Source organism: Pleurodeles waltl, chromosome 10, assembly GCF_031143425.1.
Source record: "Pleurodeles waltl isolate 20211129_DDA chromosome 10, aPleWal1.hap1.20221129, whole genome shotgun sequence".
Classification (NCBI taxonomy): Eukaryota; Metazoa; Chordata; class Amphibia; order Caudata; family Salamandridae; genus Pleurodeles; species Pleurodeles waltl.
The window spans coordinates 512,289,120-512,306,963 of NC_090449.1; the positions used below are offsets into that span (position 1 = coordinate 512,289,120).

Consider the following 17,844-nt stretch of genomic DNA (forward strand, 5'->3'; position numbering starts at 1 on the left):
GTTCCCGTGATATTAAATGCAAAATTGATAAGAGACAATTGTACAAAAAATGAGATAACCGCGTACGTTGACAACAAAAGTCTTGTGAAAGTGAATACGATCATATACACATTTAAACATAAGGCACTGTTTCCAATGTCCTGAGGAGGCCAGAAGTTGAAAGGCCGAAACACCTAACTAAGTTTTTGAGGAGTGTTTTCCGAATTGTGGAATGATAAAAATGGGACTGTGTCGCATATAAATATCAGGAACGAAGAGCCTAGGAAGGGCAGTACTAAAAATCATTACCTCATTTGACATACTGCTTGCCTAGAAAAGGTTTAGCAGATTACAATTTCAAAAACTTTAATTGGAAGTTGTCAGTGCAAAAGATTCTTTAGAACACTGAATGCCAAGTGGCACATGTCAACCATTATGTATTAAGTATTTAGATGTTTATAGTTATATGTGTAAATGTTTGTATATATTGTTTGTGAATAAGATGTGTGTATAATTTGATGATATTTACTCAAATCAAGAGAGCAAGACAAAAAGAGATAAATATTAATAAACATTAAGAATGGTAAAGAAGTAATTTTGCTCAGTGATTAAATGATATAAAATAGATATGTATTCATCCCCTTTGTATATCTACATGTTTGACTAGGTAGCCCCATGAGCAGAGTGCAGTGTATGGTTAAGGTGGGACACATACTAATGTGTTTTATAGGTCCTGACAGTGAAATACTGCCAAATTCGTTTTTCACTGTTGCAAGGCCGATATCTTATAGGTTAACATGTGGGCTGCCTTTAAATATGATTAACTCTACCTATTAGGGGAGCCCTATACCCCCACTGTATCAGGGCCAAAAATCCAACTAACGTATAAATATACAGAGGGGATAAATATGTAGATATATCTTTCATAAGAGAAAAAATTTATTGATCACTAGAAATTATTTCTTTCTTTACCAATTCTAACCCTTTATTAGTTTTTTGTATCTCCTTGTCTCGCTCTCATAAAATAAAACAGATACAGCACTTAACATATAACTATATCACAATAAATGTGTACTATATACAAAGACAATTACCCATACAACCCAAAATATAGTGTTTAAAAACAATATTCGAAAAAAATCCTTTTTGCAGTGAAATCATTCAATATGTAAGCTGCTAAGCCTTTTTGCGGTGAGCAGTATTATAATATGAGGTAATGTAAATTTAGTATCATCCATCAAAAGTCTTTTCTTCCTAATGTTTATATGCACTACAATCCTGTTTACATAGTCCCATTTATTCCAAAGTTCAAACAAACATTCCTCCAAAATTGTAGTCGACGCTTTTCGGCCTTTCAACTTCTGGCCTCCTCAGGACGTCAAAAACAGTGCCTATATATACAATATTTACAATATGTTATTCACTGGTCGAAATCATGTAACATTCATTGCCACCAGGGATACTCACAGACCCTGTTCACCATTAAATGTACACCATGTGTTAGCATACTTAAACCATGTGTCCAACCACACAGGCGTATAATAAAAACCAATATACACAGAAGCAACCAAAGAAAAACGTGCCAAATCCATTTCCTCTCCATTCTGCTACATTAGGATATGTTCTTGAATAGTCAAAGGTGAATACATACATGTTCAGCCATAACTTAAAGCTTTCCAAATAATTGCCCACCGCATAAATGTGTCATAGTGTCTTTAATTTGTGATTGTTCCAACCATGCACTCAACAAAAACTGACCTTATCATCAAGATATCACTCTCGTTTTGGCAGAACTACTGCTCAGGACAAATGCCGCTTCTTCATGAAGTTTCCTTCTCCTAGAAACATTGTTAAAGAGTTCAAAGAACCCTGTATTCTATTATTACTCTACTCCCGAAGTCAAAATTACCTCTAATCTACTTACTGATTCGCTTAAAAAATTATTTTTGATTTTGTATGTGCGGGCGTATGACCTCGGAGGTACAGCAGCTCGTATCTTGATTACGTGCGTGTATTTCAGACGCCGCGTTTGGAACTGAATTATAACCAACACGCAAAAGAAAAGAAAGACAAGCCCTTCTTTGCTCAAAGTCGACCACACTAGTGCCTATCATGGCGGCCATCTTAGCATGTCTTTTCTTATAGTATCCCATCTGCAGTGCTCAAATCTTTTTACTTCAATGAAGGGAATAAATAAAAACGAATTCCAAGAGAAATGACTACAAGCAAAACAGACAGGAATTAGAGGGGATGCCTTCTGATGTTACCTAGTGATTAAATAAAGTACCCCATTCTATTGTATCCCAAATGTAAGAATGGGAACAATAGCGCAAAGGGAGGCAAAAACAAGGATTTTGACACAGTTGCGAAACAAAATAAAATGGATGTATATCCTAGTTATCAGACCTTGATTAATGACCAAATTTCATTAAGGTCATTCAAACCCCTCCTGGCCGTACCATATTTTTCAATCAATCTTACCTCCATTCTATCTAAAGTAGATATACACTCATTCCTGTTCGCGTCTTTTCAACTACCTATAGAATTGACCATCTTATGTCTTCATCTCTATGGCCTTTTTCTATGTAATGATCAACCAGTGGTGCACTTCGTACTTCACATCTAATCATAGACATGTGTTGTAAAATACGCGCTTTAACTGGTTGTGTAGTCTGACCTATATATATATATATATATATATATATATATCATCGAGCACGGACATTTAATGCAATAAATTACATCTCTTGTGTTGCAATTTGAGAAACGGAGCTGTTGATGTATTTTACCATTCACTTCAATGCTCTTATTATTATCTCTCTCTCTCTCTCTCTCTCTCTCTCTCTCTATATATATATATATATATATATATATATATATATATATATATATATATATATATGCATGCCATGCAATTGTTGCATTTAAAATGACCAATTATGGGGGGTAGGTCTAGCGTTCCTCTCAAATCTTTCTTTTTCTTTATATGCATGGAAAATGAAGCATGTACCAGTACAACGCATATATTACGACCTCTTTTAAATGAAAAAATGTTTGTTTTTTTATCCCTAAAGGGTACAGTAATTTCCAGTTTTTTTCAATAATGGACCTAATCCAATTCGCTTTTGGATTATAAATTAGAACACATGTCAAGGGAACTTCCTTTTTCTTTTCTTTCGGGGTAAGTAAACATTCTCTAGGAGTATACCAAGCTTGCTTACATGTCCCCTTTACTGTTTTCTTAGGGTACCCTCTATCTATCAATCTAGATATCAAATTGTCAGAATTTTTGAAAAAATCTTCCTTTTTGGAACAGTTTCTGCGGATACGCAGAAATTGACCATAGGGCAAGTTTTCCTTCAGGGTACGTGGATGGTTGCTAGAGAAGTGTAATAAAGTATTTCTATCTGTGGATTTCTTATACAGATTAACTGAAATTAAACTATTGGTCGACTTAATCCACAGGTCCAAAAAGTTGATACGTCTACAATCTGAGGACATGGTGAATTTTAAATCAGGAGGAAGATGATTAATCCATTCATGGAAAGTTGATAATGACTCCAAATTATCTTCCCATATCATAAAGATATCATCTATGTATTGTAGCCATCGTTTTACTTGTTTTTTAAACGGATTGTTCTTTTCATATATCCATTTGTTTTCAAAATAATCTATCACCAAGTTCACAATTTCTGGAGCGAAGCTACAACCCATGGCTACGCCTTTAATTTGTAAATACATGTCTTTATCAGAAGTGAAAAAAAAACTTTTTAGACATAGGGGGTCATTCTGTGACCGCCAGGGCCAATGACCGCGGAAGCACCGCCAACAGGCTGGAGGTGCTTCCATGGGCATTCTGACTGCGGCGGTACAGCCGCGGTCAGAAACGGGAAACCGGCGGTGTCCCGCCGGTTTCCCGCTGCCCCTGGGAATCCTCCACGGCGGCGCTGCAAGCAGCGCCGCCATGGGGATTCCGACCCCCTTCCCGCCAGCCTGGTTCTGGCGGTTTCCACCGCCAGAACCTGGCTGGCGGGAACGGGTGTCGTGGGGCCCCTGGGGGCCCCTGCAGTGCCCATGCCATTGGCATGGGCACTGCAGGGGCCCCCTAACAGGGCCCCACATAGATTTTCAGTGTCTGCGTGGCAGACACTGAAAATTGCGACGGGTGCAACTGCACCCGTCGCACCCCTTCCACTCCGCCGGCTCCATTCGGAGCCGGCATCCTCGTGGAAGGGGGTTTCCCGCTGGGCAGGTGGCCTTCTGGCGGTCGCCCGCCAGCCCAGCGGGAAACTCAGAATGACCGCCGCAGTATTTCGACCGCGGTACGGTCTTCTGGCGGTTCCCGCCAGGCCGGCGGCATCTGCCGCCGGCGGGGGTCAGAGTGACCCCCATAGTGTGGCCAAAGTCATTATAAAGGATGTGGGGACCTTGTGTGGGTGAGCTCTCTTGTCCAGATATACATTCATTATTTCCAGTGCTTAATTTTGTGGAATATTTGTATATAGTGCTTCAATGTCCAGTGTGACAAATATCTGTGTCTCTTCATCAAAAGCACTACCCTCTAGCATATTAATCATATGCATGGAGGCTTGTACATATGCTTGGGTGGTCCATTCTAATGGTTTAAAAAAAAAATCAACATATTGTGTCAGAGGCTCTAAGATGGATCCACATGCTGCAATAATCTCTTTGTGAATCTTAGGGAGAATATACAGAAGGGGAGTTTGTGTTTTACCTTGATTTAAAAACTCATGCTCCTTTCTACAAATACAACCTACTCTCAGTGCTTCATCAGTTGTTGCTTTGATTATACTTTGTGATCGTATCACAGGATCTTCTGTGATAAATCTGTAATGTTCTTTATTACCAAGTTGTCGCATTACTTCAGACTCATATTTATCTTTATCACTTATTACAATACCTCCACCCTTATCTGCTGGTTTTATAATGATGTTTTCATTTTGAGATAGAGAGTCAATGGCCATTTTTTCTTCCCTAGTACAGTTTGGTTTAAAGAAAATGTTTGTGTTGTTCAGCGAATCAATTTCTCTTAATACATCATCCTCAAAAATGTGATTTTCTGGTGGCATACTATTGGTGTCAGGACAAAACGTGGATTTAAGATATAATCCACTGAAATTTTCATCGTTAGTAGATTGAACAGACTCTGATCTTTCCCAAAAAAAAGCTCGTAGTCTGACTTTGCGTACAAACTGTAAAATGTGTGTCTTTGTATCTACTGGATCTTGTATTTTAGCAGGTACAAAGGAGAGACCGTTGTTTAATGTTCCATATTCAATATCCGAAAGGGTGTATTTAGACAGGTTATAAATAGGAATCCTGTCCTTACTCTGAATATCTATCTTCTGTATGTTCTCTTCCTTGTTCGAAACTCTCCCATTGCTCCAAATATTGGCCTCTGCCCAGTTGTTGACATTGGGATCTCCCTCTTGTACCACCACCTCTTCCTCTACACCCGCCTCTGCTGAAAAAAGGTTGGGCTGTGGAATATTGAGGTGCAGAATATATTTTTGTTGAATGTTCTGGTTCTGCATCAGAGGATGTGTCAGAAAACGTAATAAATCTTTTTCGTTATCTTGTTTGAAATTGTAAGTACAAATTGCTTGGATTGTTACATTTGTAAAATTCTTCTCACCTCCTCTATTGTAAAGTTCTTAATATCTCTTGCCACCTTTGTTGTTTTTTGATTCACTGTTTGAATTTTGAATTCAGATATGATCTTATTAACTGATTCTAATAAAGGCTTAAAATCTTGAATTGTTTGGTCTTGTGTGATTTCAAGTTATAATAGTTCAATTTCTTTAAGTTCTACTTTACTTATTCTCAAAGCTGTTTCAATAGAGAGGGCCAACCAATTGCGAGACCATTTAGTCCCTACACCACTAAATTGTAATAAATAAGTTGTATCTAAAACAAACATTACTGGTATGTTTCTAACCTGAAGGCCAGCCGGGGTACCTCTGAGGTCATACACCCGCACATACAAAATAAAAATAAAATTTTGAAGCGAATCGGTAAGTAGATTAGAGGTGATTTTGACTTCGGGAGTAGAGTAATAATAGAATACAGGGCTCTTTGAACTCTTTAACGATGTTTCTAGGAAAAGGAAACTGCATGAAGAAGCGGCATTTGTCCTGAGCATTAGTTCTGCCAAAACAAGAGTGATATCTTGATGATAAGGTCAGATTTTGTTGAGTGCACCGTTGGAACAATCACAAATTAAAGACAATATGACACGTTTATGTGGTGGGCAATTATTTGTAAAGCTTTAAGTTATGGCTGAACATGTATGTATTCACCTTTGACTATTTAAGAACATATCCTAATGTAGCAGAATAGAGAGGAAATGGATATGGCACGTTTCTCTTTGGTTGCTTCTGTGTATATTGTTTTTTATTATCCGCCTGTGTGGCTGGACACATGGTTTAAGTATGCTAACACATGGTGTACATTTAATGGTGAACAGGGTCTGTGAGTATCCCTGGTGGCAATGAATGTTACATGATTTCGACCAGTGAATAACATATTGTAAATATTGTATATATAGGCACTGTTTTTGGCGTCCTGAGGAAGCCGAAGTTGAAGGGCCGAAACACGTCGACTACAATTTTGGAGGAATGTTTGTTTGAATTTTGGAATAAATGGGACTACAAAAACAGGATTGTAGCGCATACAAACATCAGGAAGAAAGAACTTTTGATGGACTATACTAAATTTACATTACCTCATATTATAATACTGCTCACCGCAAAAAGGCTTAGCAGCTTACATTTTGAATGATTTCAGTGCAAAAAGGATTTGTTTTTAATATTGTTTTTAAACACTATACTTTAGGTTGTATGGGTAATTGTCTTTGTATATAGTACACATTTATTGTGATATAGTTATATGTTAAGTGCTGTATATGTTTTATTTTATGAGAGCGAGACAAGGAGATACAAAAAACGAATAAAGGGTTAGAATTGGTAAAGAAAGAAATAATTTCTAGTGATCAATACATTTTTTCTCCTATGAAAGATATATCTAAATATTTATCCCCTCTGTATATTTATGCGTTAGTTTAAATATGATTAAAGCGTAGATTCCCTTTGGGAGCAGATAGACATGTGGAGTTTGGGGTCTCTGAACTTATAATTTTAAAATACATCTTTTATTGAAGTTGGTTTTGAGATTGTGTGTTTGAAAATGCCATTTTTTAGAAAGTAGGCATTTTCTTGCTTAAACCATTCTGTGACTCTGCCTGTTTGTGGATTCCCTGTCTGGGTTAGTTTGACAGTTGGGCTATTTTGCACCTCTCTCTAGACAGTGATACAAAGGGAGCTGGGGTGTAGCCTGCATATCCTGATGAGCCACCTGTGCTAGGAGGGAGGGGAGGAGTGGTCACTTACACCGGAAAGAGTTGGGCCTGCCCTCACACTATGCAGTCTCCAACCCCCTGGTATGTGTCTGGGGCCTGGCCTGGGCAAGGCAGGATCTCGCAAAAAAGAGAGGCTTTCCTTTGAAGTAGGCCTATTTCAAAGGCAGAAATGGGTTTAAGAAGAGCCCCCAAAACCCCTGAAATTTAGACCACTTCTGGAATCAAGAGGAACCTCTGCCTCCTGTTATTGAAGTCTCAGGGCCATCAAAGACTTCCCCTTCCAGCACCTGGAGACTCTGTTGAGGCTCCTGCCCTGCCAAGTGTTGCCCTATCTAGTTCCTGGGTCCTTTATCTGGCAGATAAAGACTTAAAATCCATGCACAGAACGCCTTGCAGGGAAATGTTCGATGCACCTTCTGTGACGCGGTTGATAAACGACGCGCCGCAGGCTTTGCGGCTAAAAAAAACGCTCCACCTGCATCATGGCTGAAAGATCGACGCAACGCGGCTGGAGAAACAACGTACAACAACCGCTAACGGAGGCTGATAATGACGCAAACCAACTGCAGTGCGGTTTTGTGATACTGTGCAACCGGATTTTCAACGCAACATCTCTGGGCATGGAAAAACAACGCAAAGCCTGCCCGGAACTGAGGTGCCTGTCCAGATCAATGCACCGCTCTCTTGCGGGGGAGGAGAAACGATGCACACTGACCCGACCAGAGAGGAACGACGCACGATCTCGCTTGCGAGTGAGAAATCGATGCATCGCTGTCCTTTTCCAACGCACACTTGCCTGTACAGTGTTATTTTGACGCTACCCAGGTACTTTTGTATGCTAACAGGATTCTCACTGTTTTCTAAAGGATTTAAGACTCTTATTCTTTGAAAATTCATAACTTGACTTGTGTATGTTGGATTTTTGTAATTTTGGTCTTGTTTTGTTTAGATAAATATTCCCCATTTTCCTAAACCTGTTTTTTGTCATTTTGCTGTGTTTTCACTGAATTACTGTTTGTGTTGGTACAAATACTTTACACATTGCTTCTGAAGTTAAGCCTACCTGCTCGTGCCAAGCTACCAAGGGGATGTGTGGGGGTTAACTGAGGGTGATTCTCCTTTGCCCTGACTAGAGTCAGGGTCCTTGCTTGGACAGGGATAACCTGACTGCCAACCAAAGACCCCATTTCTAACAGTCCCCATTTTTCAACCTCATTTCAGATAATGTGGATCTAGGACACCAATATCATTTTTCTCCATGTCAGTAAAATGGCACCCAAATGTTTTGTGTTCTATGAAAGATTCAAGTGTAGATTCTATTCTGCAAATTCTGTAAATGTAAACTCTGTATTATAGCTTAATAATAGGCAAAGCAACATACCTGTGAGAAGCCTCTGTCTGCACTGGTCCACAAGGCGTTGACAGTACTGGACTTCAGCTTTAAGACCCCGCAGCTGGTCATACTCTGCTCTGTACTGCTTCTTCAGGTCTTTAAGCCGCACAATCAGATTAAACTCATCTTCGTCGATTATCGTCTGTCCTTCATCACTGATGTACTCCCCTGTGAGAACAAAGACACATACATCCATTTCTTCATGCTATGCACTATTTTCATAGGTATGTTGTGAATTCAGAGAAAGACTTTTTAGCACATACAAGTTTGCCATCTTGTTACTGCTAAGTGGGGTTTCAGGCTGGTAGGGATGTGATTAGGTCTTTGACTATGAGCTGGTTAATGGGTGAGGGATGAAGATATTCTGGTTGCACCCCATATTCACTTGTCTACAGTGAGCTACATGCTGATGCGTGCAGAGACATAAGTGCCATTGACTTGGTGGCAAGTGAAGTAATCAGATGGAATGTTTGTCGGAGAACATGTTAGTAACTTGACTTACTAGCCCCGTCGGACTCACAAGTTCCACTGGAACACTACAGGTCCCTTAAATTTCACCCAGAGACTCAATGTCCTAAAAGCGGATGGAGTTTACATGATATACTGGTTGGGAGAAAGAGTGGAAGAGGGAAGGGAATGCGTGTTACAGGTGGAAAGAGGAACTACCACAAACATAAAGACCATATTACTGATTTCCCTGTAACTCCTTATTCCTAAGGGAACTCTTAGGGTCCCATTTGTATTTGGCTGGTAAACCCACACTTCCAGAGTTACCAACAGTCTCAGTATTGGTAATTCTAGGAAGAGGGATTACCAGCTGCATTACTGTGGCTCTCAGAATGAAGCTCATAAAGTTAAAACTGTAAGATGTATATAATGCCTAGAATGATACATGGGTAATGACCCACAATAAAGATGTCACAGCAGTGTACAGCCACCTTCCGCTCTAGCAGGAATCTCCTTTTAACCGCTTCTGTGCCCTGGACGAGGTGACCTCGTCCAGGGCTACAGTTCCCCTGTGCCTTGGACGAGGTCACCTCGTCCAAGGCACAGGGGAACTTGGGGGAGCGCTAGCGCGCCCCCCGTGAACCCCCCACCCCCCCCAAGGTGGGGATAGAAGGGGAAGACCTTCCCCTTCCACCCCCGTCCCCCCCCCCGGCAATCCGATGACGTCAGCGTGCGCACAGCGCGCCAACGTCATCTAGTGTTGCCGGGCGCGTTGAAAGCCATTTGCTTCCAGCGCGTCGTCGGGAAAGGACCCAGAAGGTGAGTCCTTTCCGTTTTTGGGGGGTGGGGGGTGGTAAAAACAGACACGGGGGAAAGGAAAGGGTTTTTCCTTTCCCCCTGTGCCTGTTTTCACAAGATTCCTGCTCCACGATCGCGGGCCTCCACTAGACACCAGGGATTTTTCTTGGCCATGTTTCTTTTGGGGGCGACCCCTTGGGCAAGGGTCGCCCCCCTGGGGTGCAATTTTGTTTAGTATTTCACCCCCCCTGGGGGCAGATCCACCGATTTTTTTGGCAGATCTGCCCCCAGGGGGGGCGAAAACCACTAGACACCAGGGATTTTATTTTGGGTGTTTATTTTGGGGGCGACCCCTTGGGCAAGGGTCGCCCCCCCCCGGGCAATTTTTTTAAGTATTTTGCCCCCCCTGGGGGGTAGATCGCCTTGTTTTCGGCGGATCTGCCCCCGGGGGGGGGGCGAAATCCACTAGACACCAGGGATTTATTTTTATTGTAAAGTTTCTTTTGGGGGCGACCCCTTGGACAAGGGTCGCCCCACTGGGGGCTATTTTTTTAGTATTTCCCCCCCCCCCCTGGGGGCAGATTGCCAATTTTTGGGCTGATCTGCCCCCAAGGGGGGGGGGGGGGGGGCGAAATCCTCTAGACACCAGGGATTTTGTTTTTATTGTTTATTTTGGGGGCAACCCCTTGGGCAAGGGTCGCTCCCCTTGGGGGCTATTTTTTTTCTTTCTGTTTCTGCCCCCCCCCGATGGCAGACCAGCCATTTTTTGGACGATCTGGCCCCGGGGGGTGGAAGCACACTAGGTACCAGGGATTGTGTGGTATGTGTGTGTGTGGTGTGTGTTTTGGGGCACCCCTTGGGCAACGGTCGCCCCCTCTAAAGTGGGGAAAGTTCGTATTGGCCATCTCTGCCCCTATTTTTGTAGGCCCATCTGCCCCCAAGGAGGGCAGAAACCACCAATACGGCAGGGATATTTTTTTTTTGTTTTGTGTTGTGCTGGGGGTGCCCCCTTTGGGAAGGGTCGCCCCCTAAAGGGGGCACAGAGGTGTTGCCCATTTCTGCCCCCCTTGGGGGCAGATTGGCCAATTTTTTTACACCCATCTACCCCCGAGGGGGGCAGGATCCACTTAGATACCAGGGACAACTTCTAAGTTCTTGGTGGTTGGGTGTTTGTCAACTGGCAAAGTATTTGTATTTGTGATTATAACAATGTATTTCTTCTTTTTCTTCTAGTTCAACGCTTTTGCTTCCTTTGCTGTGGATCTTTGCGGTTTTGGCAGTAGTTGTCCTGCGGTTTGCATAGTTGCATGTTTTAGGTAAGTGAAAGCAATTTACTCCAAAGGAGTATTGTTGACATGCATGAATGACATGTTTGTAGGTGGTGTACTAAATGCAGTATTGTTTGTTTGACATTGTCCTTAGATTTGAGCACAGTGATGTTTGTGTTGTCATATGTCTAATTTGCTTTTTTTTTTTCTTTTTAGTGGGATATCATTGGTGATTGCTGTGTCTGTGCAGAGTAGTTGCTTGGTGAGTAGCTTTTTTCAGGCAAGTGAGTGGTATAGTTTTTTGTAGTACATAACTCTTTGTGATAAAGCTACACTTTGTTTATTACTTATTTTAGTGCTAGTTGTTGTTGGCAATCCATTTGTTGTTAGGATCATGGCTAGCCGCAAAGTGACCGCTCAGCAGGTTGTTCGCATGCTCTTTGAGTCGTCTTCAGACCATGATTACGACACTGACTCTGCATCTGAGGCAGAGGAGGAAGCAGGAGATTCTGGAAGTGAGTTTTCTGTCCGAGAGTATTCTTCTGATGAGGAAGCTACTCTCAGTGCAGATGAAGGGCCTGTGTTAGAGGAGGACATTGATGTGCCAAGAGTGCAGCAGCCTGGGGCTGAAGGGTTTCCCATTAGAAGACCTGACACCTGGATTACCCCAAACATGGAGCAGCCACAGTTACCTGCATTTACTGGTCTCCCAGGGTGTAGAGTTAATACGGAAAACTTTTTGCCTGTCCATTTCTTTCACTTGTTTATGGACGATGTATTTTTGGAGGAGATTGTGGAGCAGACAAATGTGTATGCAGAGCAATATTTGTGGGACAGCGCTGCCAGACTTAAGCCTCAGTCTAGACCTACTCAGTGGGTTCCCACATATCTGGAAGAGATGAAAAGGTTTTTAGGTTTGTCTTTTTTGATGGGGTTGATCAGGAAGCCGTCACTGGCTTCTTATTGGTCTACTAGTCCCTTGATGGCAACTGCTATATTTCCTGCAACTATGACACGTAATCGGTATTTGCTTCTTCTTCGTATGCTGCATTTTGTAGACAATGCTTTAGCCTTGCCACGAGATCACTCTGATTGTGACCGTCTTTTTAAGATTAGGCCTGTCCTTGATCATTTTGTGGATCGGTTTTCAGAGGTCCATGTTCCAGGCAAAGAGATAAGTGTGGACAAGTCTTTGGTCCTTTTCAAGGGGCGTTTAGTTTTTAAGCAGTACATTCCTAGTAAGAGGGCACGGTATGGGATTAAATTGTATCTGCTGTCTGAAAGCAGTACAGGATATGTGTATAATTTCCGGGTCTACACTGGTAGGGATTCCAGTATTGACCCTCCTGGTTGTCCGCCCACTTTTGGAGTTAGCGAAAAAATTGTGTGGGAACTTGCTAGACGGCTGTTTAACAAAGGTCACCATTTGTACGTAGATAATTTCTACACTGGAGTGCAGTTGTTCAAGGAGTTGTTTAGGGTGGACACTGTTGCTTGTGGCACAATCCGTTCTAACCGGAAAGGCCATCCAAGGGAGCTTGTCTGTAAAAAACTTGAGAGGGGACAGTGCAGTGCCTTGCGGAATAATGAGCTGCTAGCTCTGAAATTTTCAGACAGGAGGGATGTGTACATGCTATCGACCATCCATGATGAGAGTACTTCCCCCCTGTGGCTGTTTGGGGTCAGGTTGCGGAAGTGCGCAAACCTGCGTGCATTTTGGACTACAATAGGCACATGGGTGGTGTTGATAGAGTAGATCAAAGGTTGGAACCTTACACTGATCTTCGTAAGTCTTATGTGTGGTATAAAAAGTTGGCCCTACATTTATTTCATTTGGCAACTTTTAATGCCTTTACTGTATACAAGGATTGTTCACCTGAGTCAAGGATGACATTTGTTAAATTTCAGGAGTCGGTGATAGAACGCCTTATTGTGGTGGAACCAGCAAGAGTTCCTAGAGTAGAAGTGGTGGAGGATGTGGCTAGATTGAAAGATCGGCACTTTCCAGATCACATTCCTCCTACTCCCAAAAAAGACTTTCCCACAAAGAAATGTAGAGTATGTGCCCGGAGATTATTCCGGAGGGAGAGACGGATGTACTGCCCCGAATGCCCTTCAAAGCCTGGGCTGTGTGTGCCCGGCTGTTACAGATGTTACCATACCCAAAAAAAATTCTGGGAAATACCGTGAGCGTAAGCTGTCTGTTTTATATTTTCATATGTTTCACGGTTGGCATCTCTGTCATGTATTTAGTTAGAGCTTTTGTGTTTGTAGTTTTGTGCTTATTTTATAATTAGTGGTTTCTTTGTTGTTTATAAACAAAAAAAGTGATGGCGGTGTGCGTGGGGTGGCGCTTGGCTGGCGGTGTGCTTGGGGGTGGCGCTTGGCTGGCGGTGTGCTTGGGGGTGGCGCTTGGCTGGCGGTGTGCTTGGGGTGGCGCTTGGCTGGCGGTGTGCTTGGGGTGGCGCTTGGCTGGCGGTGTGCTTGGGGTGGCGCTTGGCTGGCGGTGTGCGTGGGGTGGCGCTTGGCTGGCGGTGTGCTTGGGGTGGCGCTTGGCTGGCGGTGTGCTTGGGGTGGCGCTTGGCTGGCGGTGTGCGTGGGGTGGCGCTTGGCTGGCGGTGTGCGTGGGGTGGCGCTTGGCTGGCGGTGTGCGTGGGGTGACGCTTGGCTGGCGGTGTGCTTGGGGTGGCGCTTGGCTGGCGGTGTCCTTGGGGTGGCGCTTGGCTGGCGGTGTGCGTGGGGTGGCGCTTGGCTGGCGGTGCCAGACAAACGGCAGTCCACACTCCCATCAGCTGGTGTGATTCTTGTATCAGGCATGTGGGCGTATGTAAGTGATGGGCCCTTGAGTGGCGCGGTCTGCCGATGTGAGTGTTGTAATGTGCTGGGCCCGTGGCTGGCGGTGTGAATGGTCTTGTGCGTGTCATGTATGAAAGGTGTGTGAATGTACTGTAAAGCGGTTGGTGCCTTGTCGCGGCTTTACAGCTCACGAGCTGTGAGTCATTGGTTCAGTTTTTTGCCTTTCAGTTATTAGCAGTGCATTTCATTTTTGTGAAATCTCTTGTTAATAAAATTTGATCCACTGAACCATCACTCACCCTCGTGCCAAATCGAACCAGTATGTGTGGTAAAAATGACAAAACCTGCTCCGCTGTAATCAGGCGTCGCAGCACACCTGTGACATACTAGGTGCCTCGGGTGGGACCCCGATGATGAAGCATGCCACCAACTTGGTTGGTGGGTGAGGGGTCTTTTCACATAACCTAAGTGTGTTTCTTTTCACAATTTTAGTGTTTGGCACATCACGGACGTATGTGCACACATCAAAATGATATATTACAAAAATACCTGTTTTTGGGGGGGGGGCCCACCTATGTTTTTGGTCCTGGGTGCGGCCTTCATCTAGGGAAACCTACAAAACCCAGACATTTTTTAAAACTAGACACCCCAAGGAGTCCAGGGAGGTGTGGCTTGCGTGGCTCCCCCAACATTTTCTTACCCAGACTCCTCTGTAAACCTCAAAATTTGCATAAAAAAGCATATTTTCCTGACTTTTCTTAGTAGGATCACCGCTCCAGCACAAAATTCCTACTCCCCAGTTTTTCCCTCAGTCGCCCAAGTAAAATGACACCTCACTTATGTGGGTCCCCAAAGCAGAGTCCGTCTAAAGATGTATAAAAAAATATGCCCTTATAAACTTGCTGTGCTATCCCTTCTATCTCTTCAAGTTTTGGGCCTTATTCTGTTGCAGGCACCTGGCCCACCCACACAAGTGAGGTATCATTTTTATCAGCAGACTTGGGGGAACACTGGGTGGAAGGAAATTTGTGGCTCCTCTCAAATTCCAGAACTTTCTGTCACCGAAATGAGAGGAAAGGGTGTTTTTTTAGCCAAATTTTGAGGTTTGCAAAGGAATCTGGGTAACAGAACCTGGTCCGAGCCCCACAAGTCACCCCATCTTGGATTCCCCTAGGTCTCTAGTTTTAAAAAATGCACAGGGTTGGTAGGTTTCCCTAGGTGCCGGCTAAGTTACAGGCCAAAATCCACAGGTAGGCACTGTTTTCTTTAAAAAAATGGGATATGTCCACGTTGCGCTTTGGGGCATTTCCTGTCGCGGGCGCTAGGCCTACCCACACAAGTGAGGTATCATTTTTATCGGGAGACTTGGGGGAACGCTGGGTGGAAGGAAATTTGTGGCTCCTCTCAGATTCCAGAACTTTCTGCCACAGAAATGTGAGGAACATGTGTTTTTTTAGCCATATTTTGAGGTTTGCAAAGGATTCTGGGTAACAGAACCTGGTCCAAGCCACACAAGTCACCCCATCTTGGATTCCCCTAGGTCTCTAGTTTTCAGAAATGCACAGGTTTGGTAGGTTTCCCTAGGTGGCGGCTGAGCTACAGGCCAAAATCTACAGGTAGGCACTTTGCAAAAAACACCTCTGTTTTCTTTCAAAAATTTGGATGTGTCCACGTTGCGCTTTGGGGCGTGTCCTGTCGCGAGCGCTAGGCCTACCCACACAAGTGAGGTATCATTTTTATCGGGAGACGTGGGGGAACGCTGGGTGGAAGGAAATTTGTGGCTCCTCTCAGATTCCAGAACTTTCTGCCACAGAAATGTGAGGAACATGTGTTTTTTTTAGCCACATTTTGAGGTTTTCAAAGGATTCTGGGTAACAGAACCTGGTCCGAGCCACACAAGTCACCCCATCTTGGATTCCACTAGGTCTCTAGTTTTCAGAAATGCACAGGTTTTGTAGGTTTCCCTAGGTGGCGGCTGAGCTCCAGGCCAAAATCTACAGGTAGGCACTTTGCAAAAAACACCTCTGTTTTCTTTCAAAAATTTGGATGTGTCGACGTTGCGCTTTGGGGTGTTTCCTGTTGTGGGCGCTAGGCCTACCCACACAAGTGAGGTATAATTTTTATCGGGAGACGTGGGGGAACGCTGGGTGGAAGGAAATTTGTGGCTCCTCTCTCAGATTCCAGAACTTTCTGCCACAGAAATGTGAGGAACATGTGTTTTTTTAGCCAAATTTTGAGGTTTGCAAAGGATTCTGGGTAACAGAACCTGGTCCGAGCCACACAAGTCACCCCATCTTGGATTCCCCTAGGTCTCTAGTTTTCAGAAATGCACAGGTTTGGTAGGTTTCCCTAGGTGCCGGCTGAGCTACAGGCCAAAATCTACAGGTAGGCACTTTGCAAAAAACACCTCTGTTTTCTTTCAAAAATTTGGATGTGTCCACGTTGCGCTTTAGGGCGTTTCCTGTCACGGGCGCAAGGCCTACCCACACAAGTGAGGTATCATTTTTATCGGGAGACGTGGGGAAACGCTGGGTGGAAGGAAATTTGTGGCTCCTCTCAGATTCCAGAACTTTCTGCCACAGAAATGTGAGGAACATGTGTTTTTTTTAGCCAAATTTTGAGGTTTGCAAAGGATTCTGGGTAACAGAACCTGGTCCGAGCCACACAAGTCACCCCATCTTGGATTCCCCTAGGTCTCTAGTTTTCAGAAATGCACAGGTTTGGTAGGTTTCCCTAGGTGCCGGCTGAGCGACAGGCCAAAATCTACAGGTAGGCACTTTGCAAAAAACACCTCTGTTTTCTTTCAAAAATTTGGATGTGTCCACGTTGCGCTTTAGGGCGTTTCCTGTCGCGGGCGCGAGGCCTACCCACACAAGTGAGGTATCATTTTTATCGGGAGACGTGGGGGAACGCTGGGTGGAAGGAAATTTGTGGCTCTTCTCAGATTCCAGAACTTTCTGCCACAGAAATGTGAGGAACATGTGTTTTTTTAGCCAAATTTTGAGGTTTGCAAAGGATTCTGGGTAACAGAACCTGGTCCGAGCCACACAAGTCACCCCATCTTGGATTCCCCTAGGTCTCTAGTTTTCAGAAATGCACAGGTTTGGTAGGTTTCCCTAGGTGGCGGATGAGCTACAAGCCAAAATCTACAGGTAGGCACTTTGCAAAAAACACCTCTGTTTTCTTTCAAAAAAATGGATGTGTCCACGTTGCGCTTTGGGGCGTTTCCTGTCGCGGGCGCTAGGCCTACCCACACAAGTGAGGTATCATTTTTATCGGGAGACTTGGGGGAACGCTGGGTGGAAGGAAATTTGTGGCTCCTCTCAGATTCCAGAACTTTCTGCCACAGAAATGTGAGGAACATGTGTTTTTTTAGCCAGATTTTGAGGTTTGCAAAGGATTCTGGGTAACAGAACCTGGTCCGAGCCACACAAGTCACCCCATCTTGGATTCCCCTAGGTCTCTAGTTTTCAGAAATGCACAGGTTTGGTAGGTTTCCCTAGGTGCCGGCTGAGCTACAGGCCAAAATCTACAGGTAGGCACTTTGCAAAAAACACCTCTGTTTTCTTTAAAAAAAATGGGATGTGTCAACGTTGCGTTTTGGGGCGTTTCCTGTCGCGGGCGCTAGGCCTACCCACACAAGTGAGGTATCATTTTTATCGGGAGAATTGGGGGAACATAGATTAGCAAAACAAGTGTTATTGCCCCTTGTCTTTCTCTATATTTTTTCCTTCCAAATATAGGAGAGTGTGTAAAAAAGACATCTATTTGAGAAATGCCCTGTA

The 17,844-nt window shown here is 43.8% G+C and overlaps 1 protein-coding gene across 6 annotated transcripts in view; it reads right to left on the reverse strand.

Moving 5' to 3' along the window:
* Window positions 1-17,844, reverse strand: part of KIF9 (kinesin family member 9) — a 483,408-nt gene that overhangs the window by 70,583 nt on the left and 394,981 nt on the right. For all 6 annotated transcript variants that reach the window (XM_069210940.1, XM_069210938.1, XM_069210939.1 and 3 more), the window contains one exon: window positions 8,739-8,918. In XM_069210940.1, coding sequence (XP_069067041.1) covers window positions 8,739-8,918 — 180 coding nt within the window. The remainder of the gene's footprint in view (window positions 1-8,738; window positions 8,919-17,844) is intronic.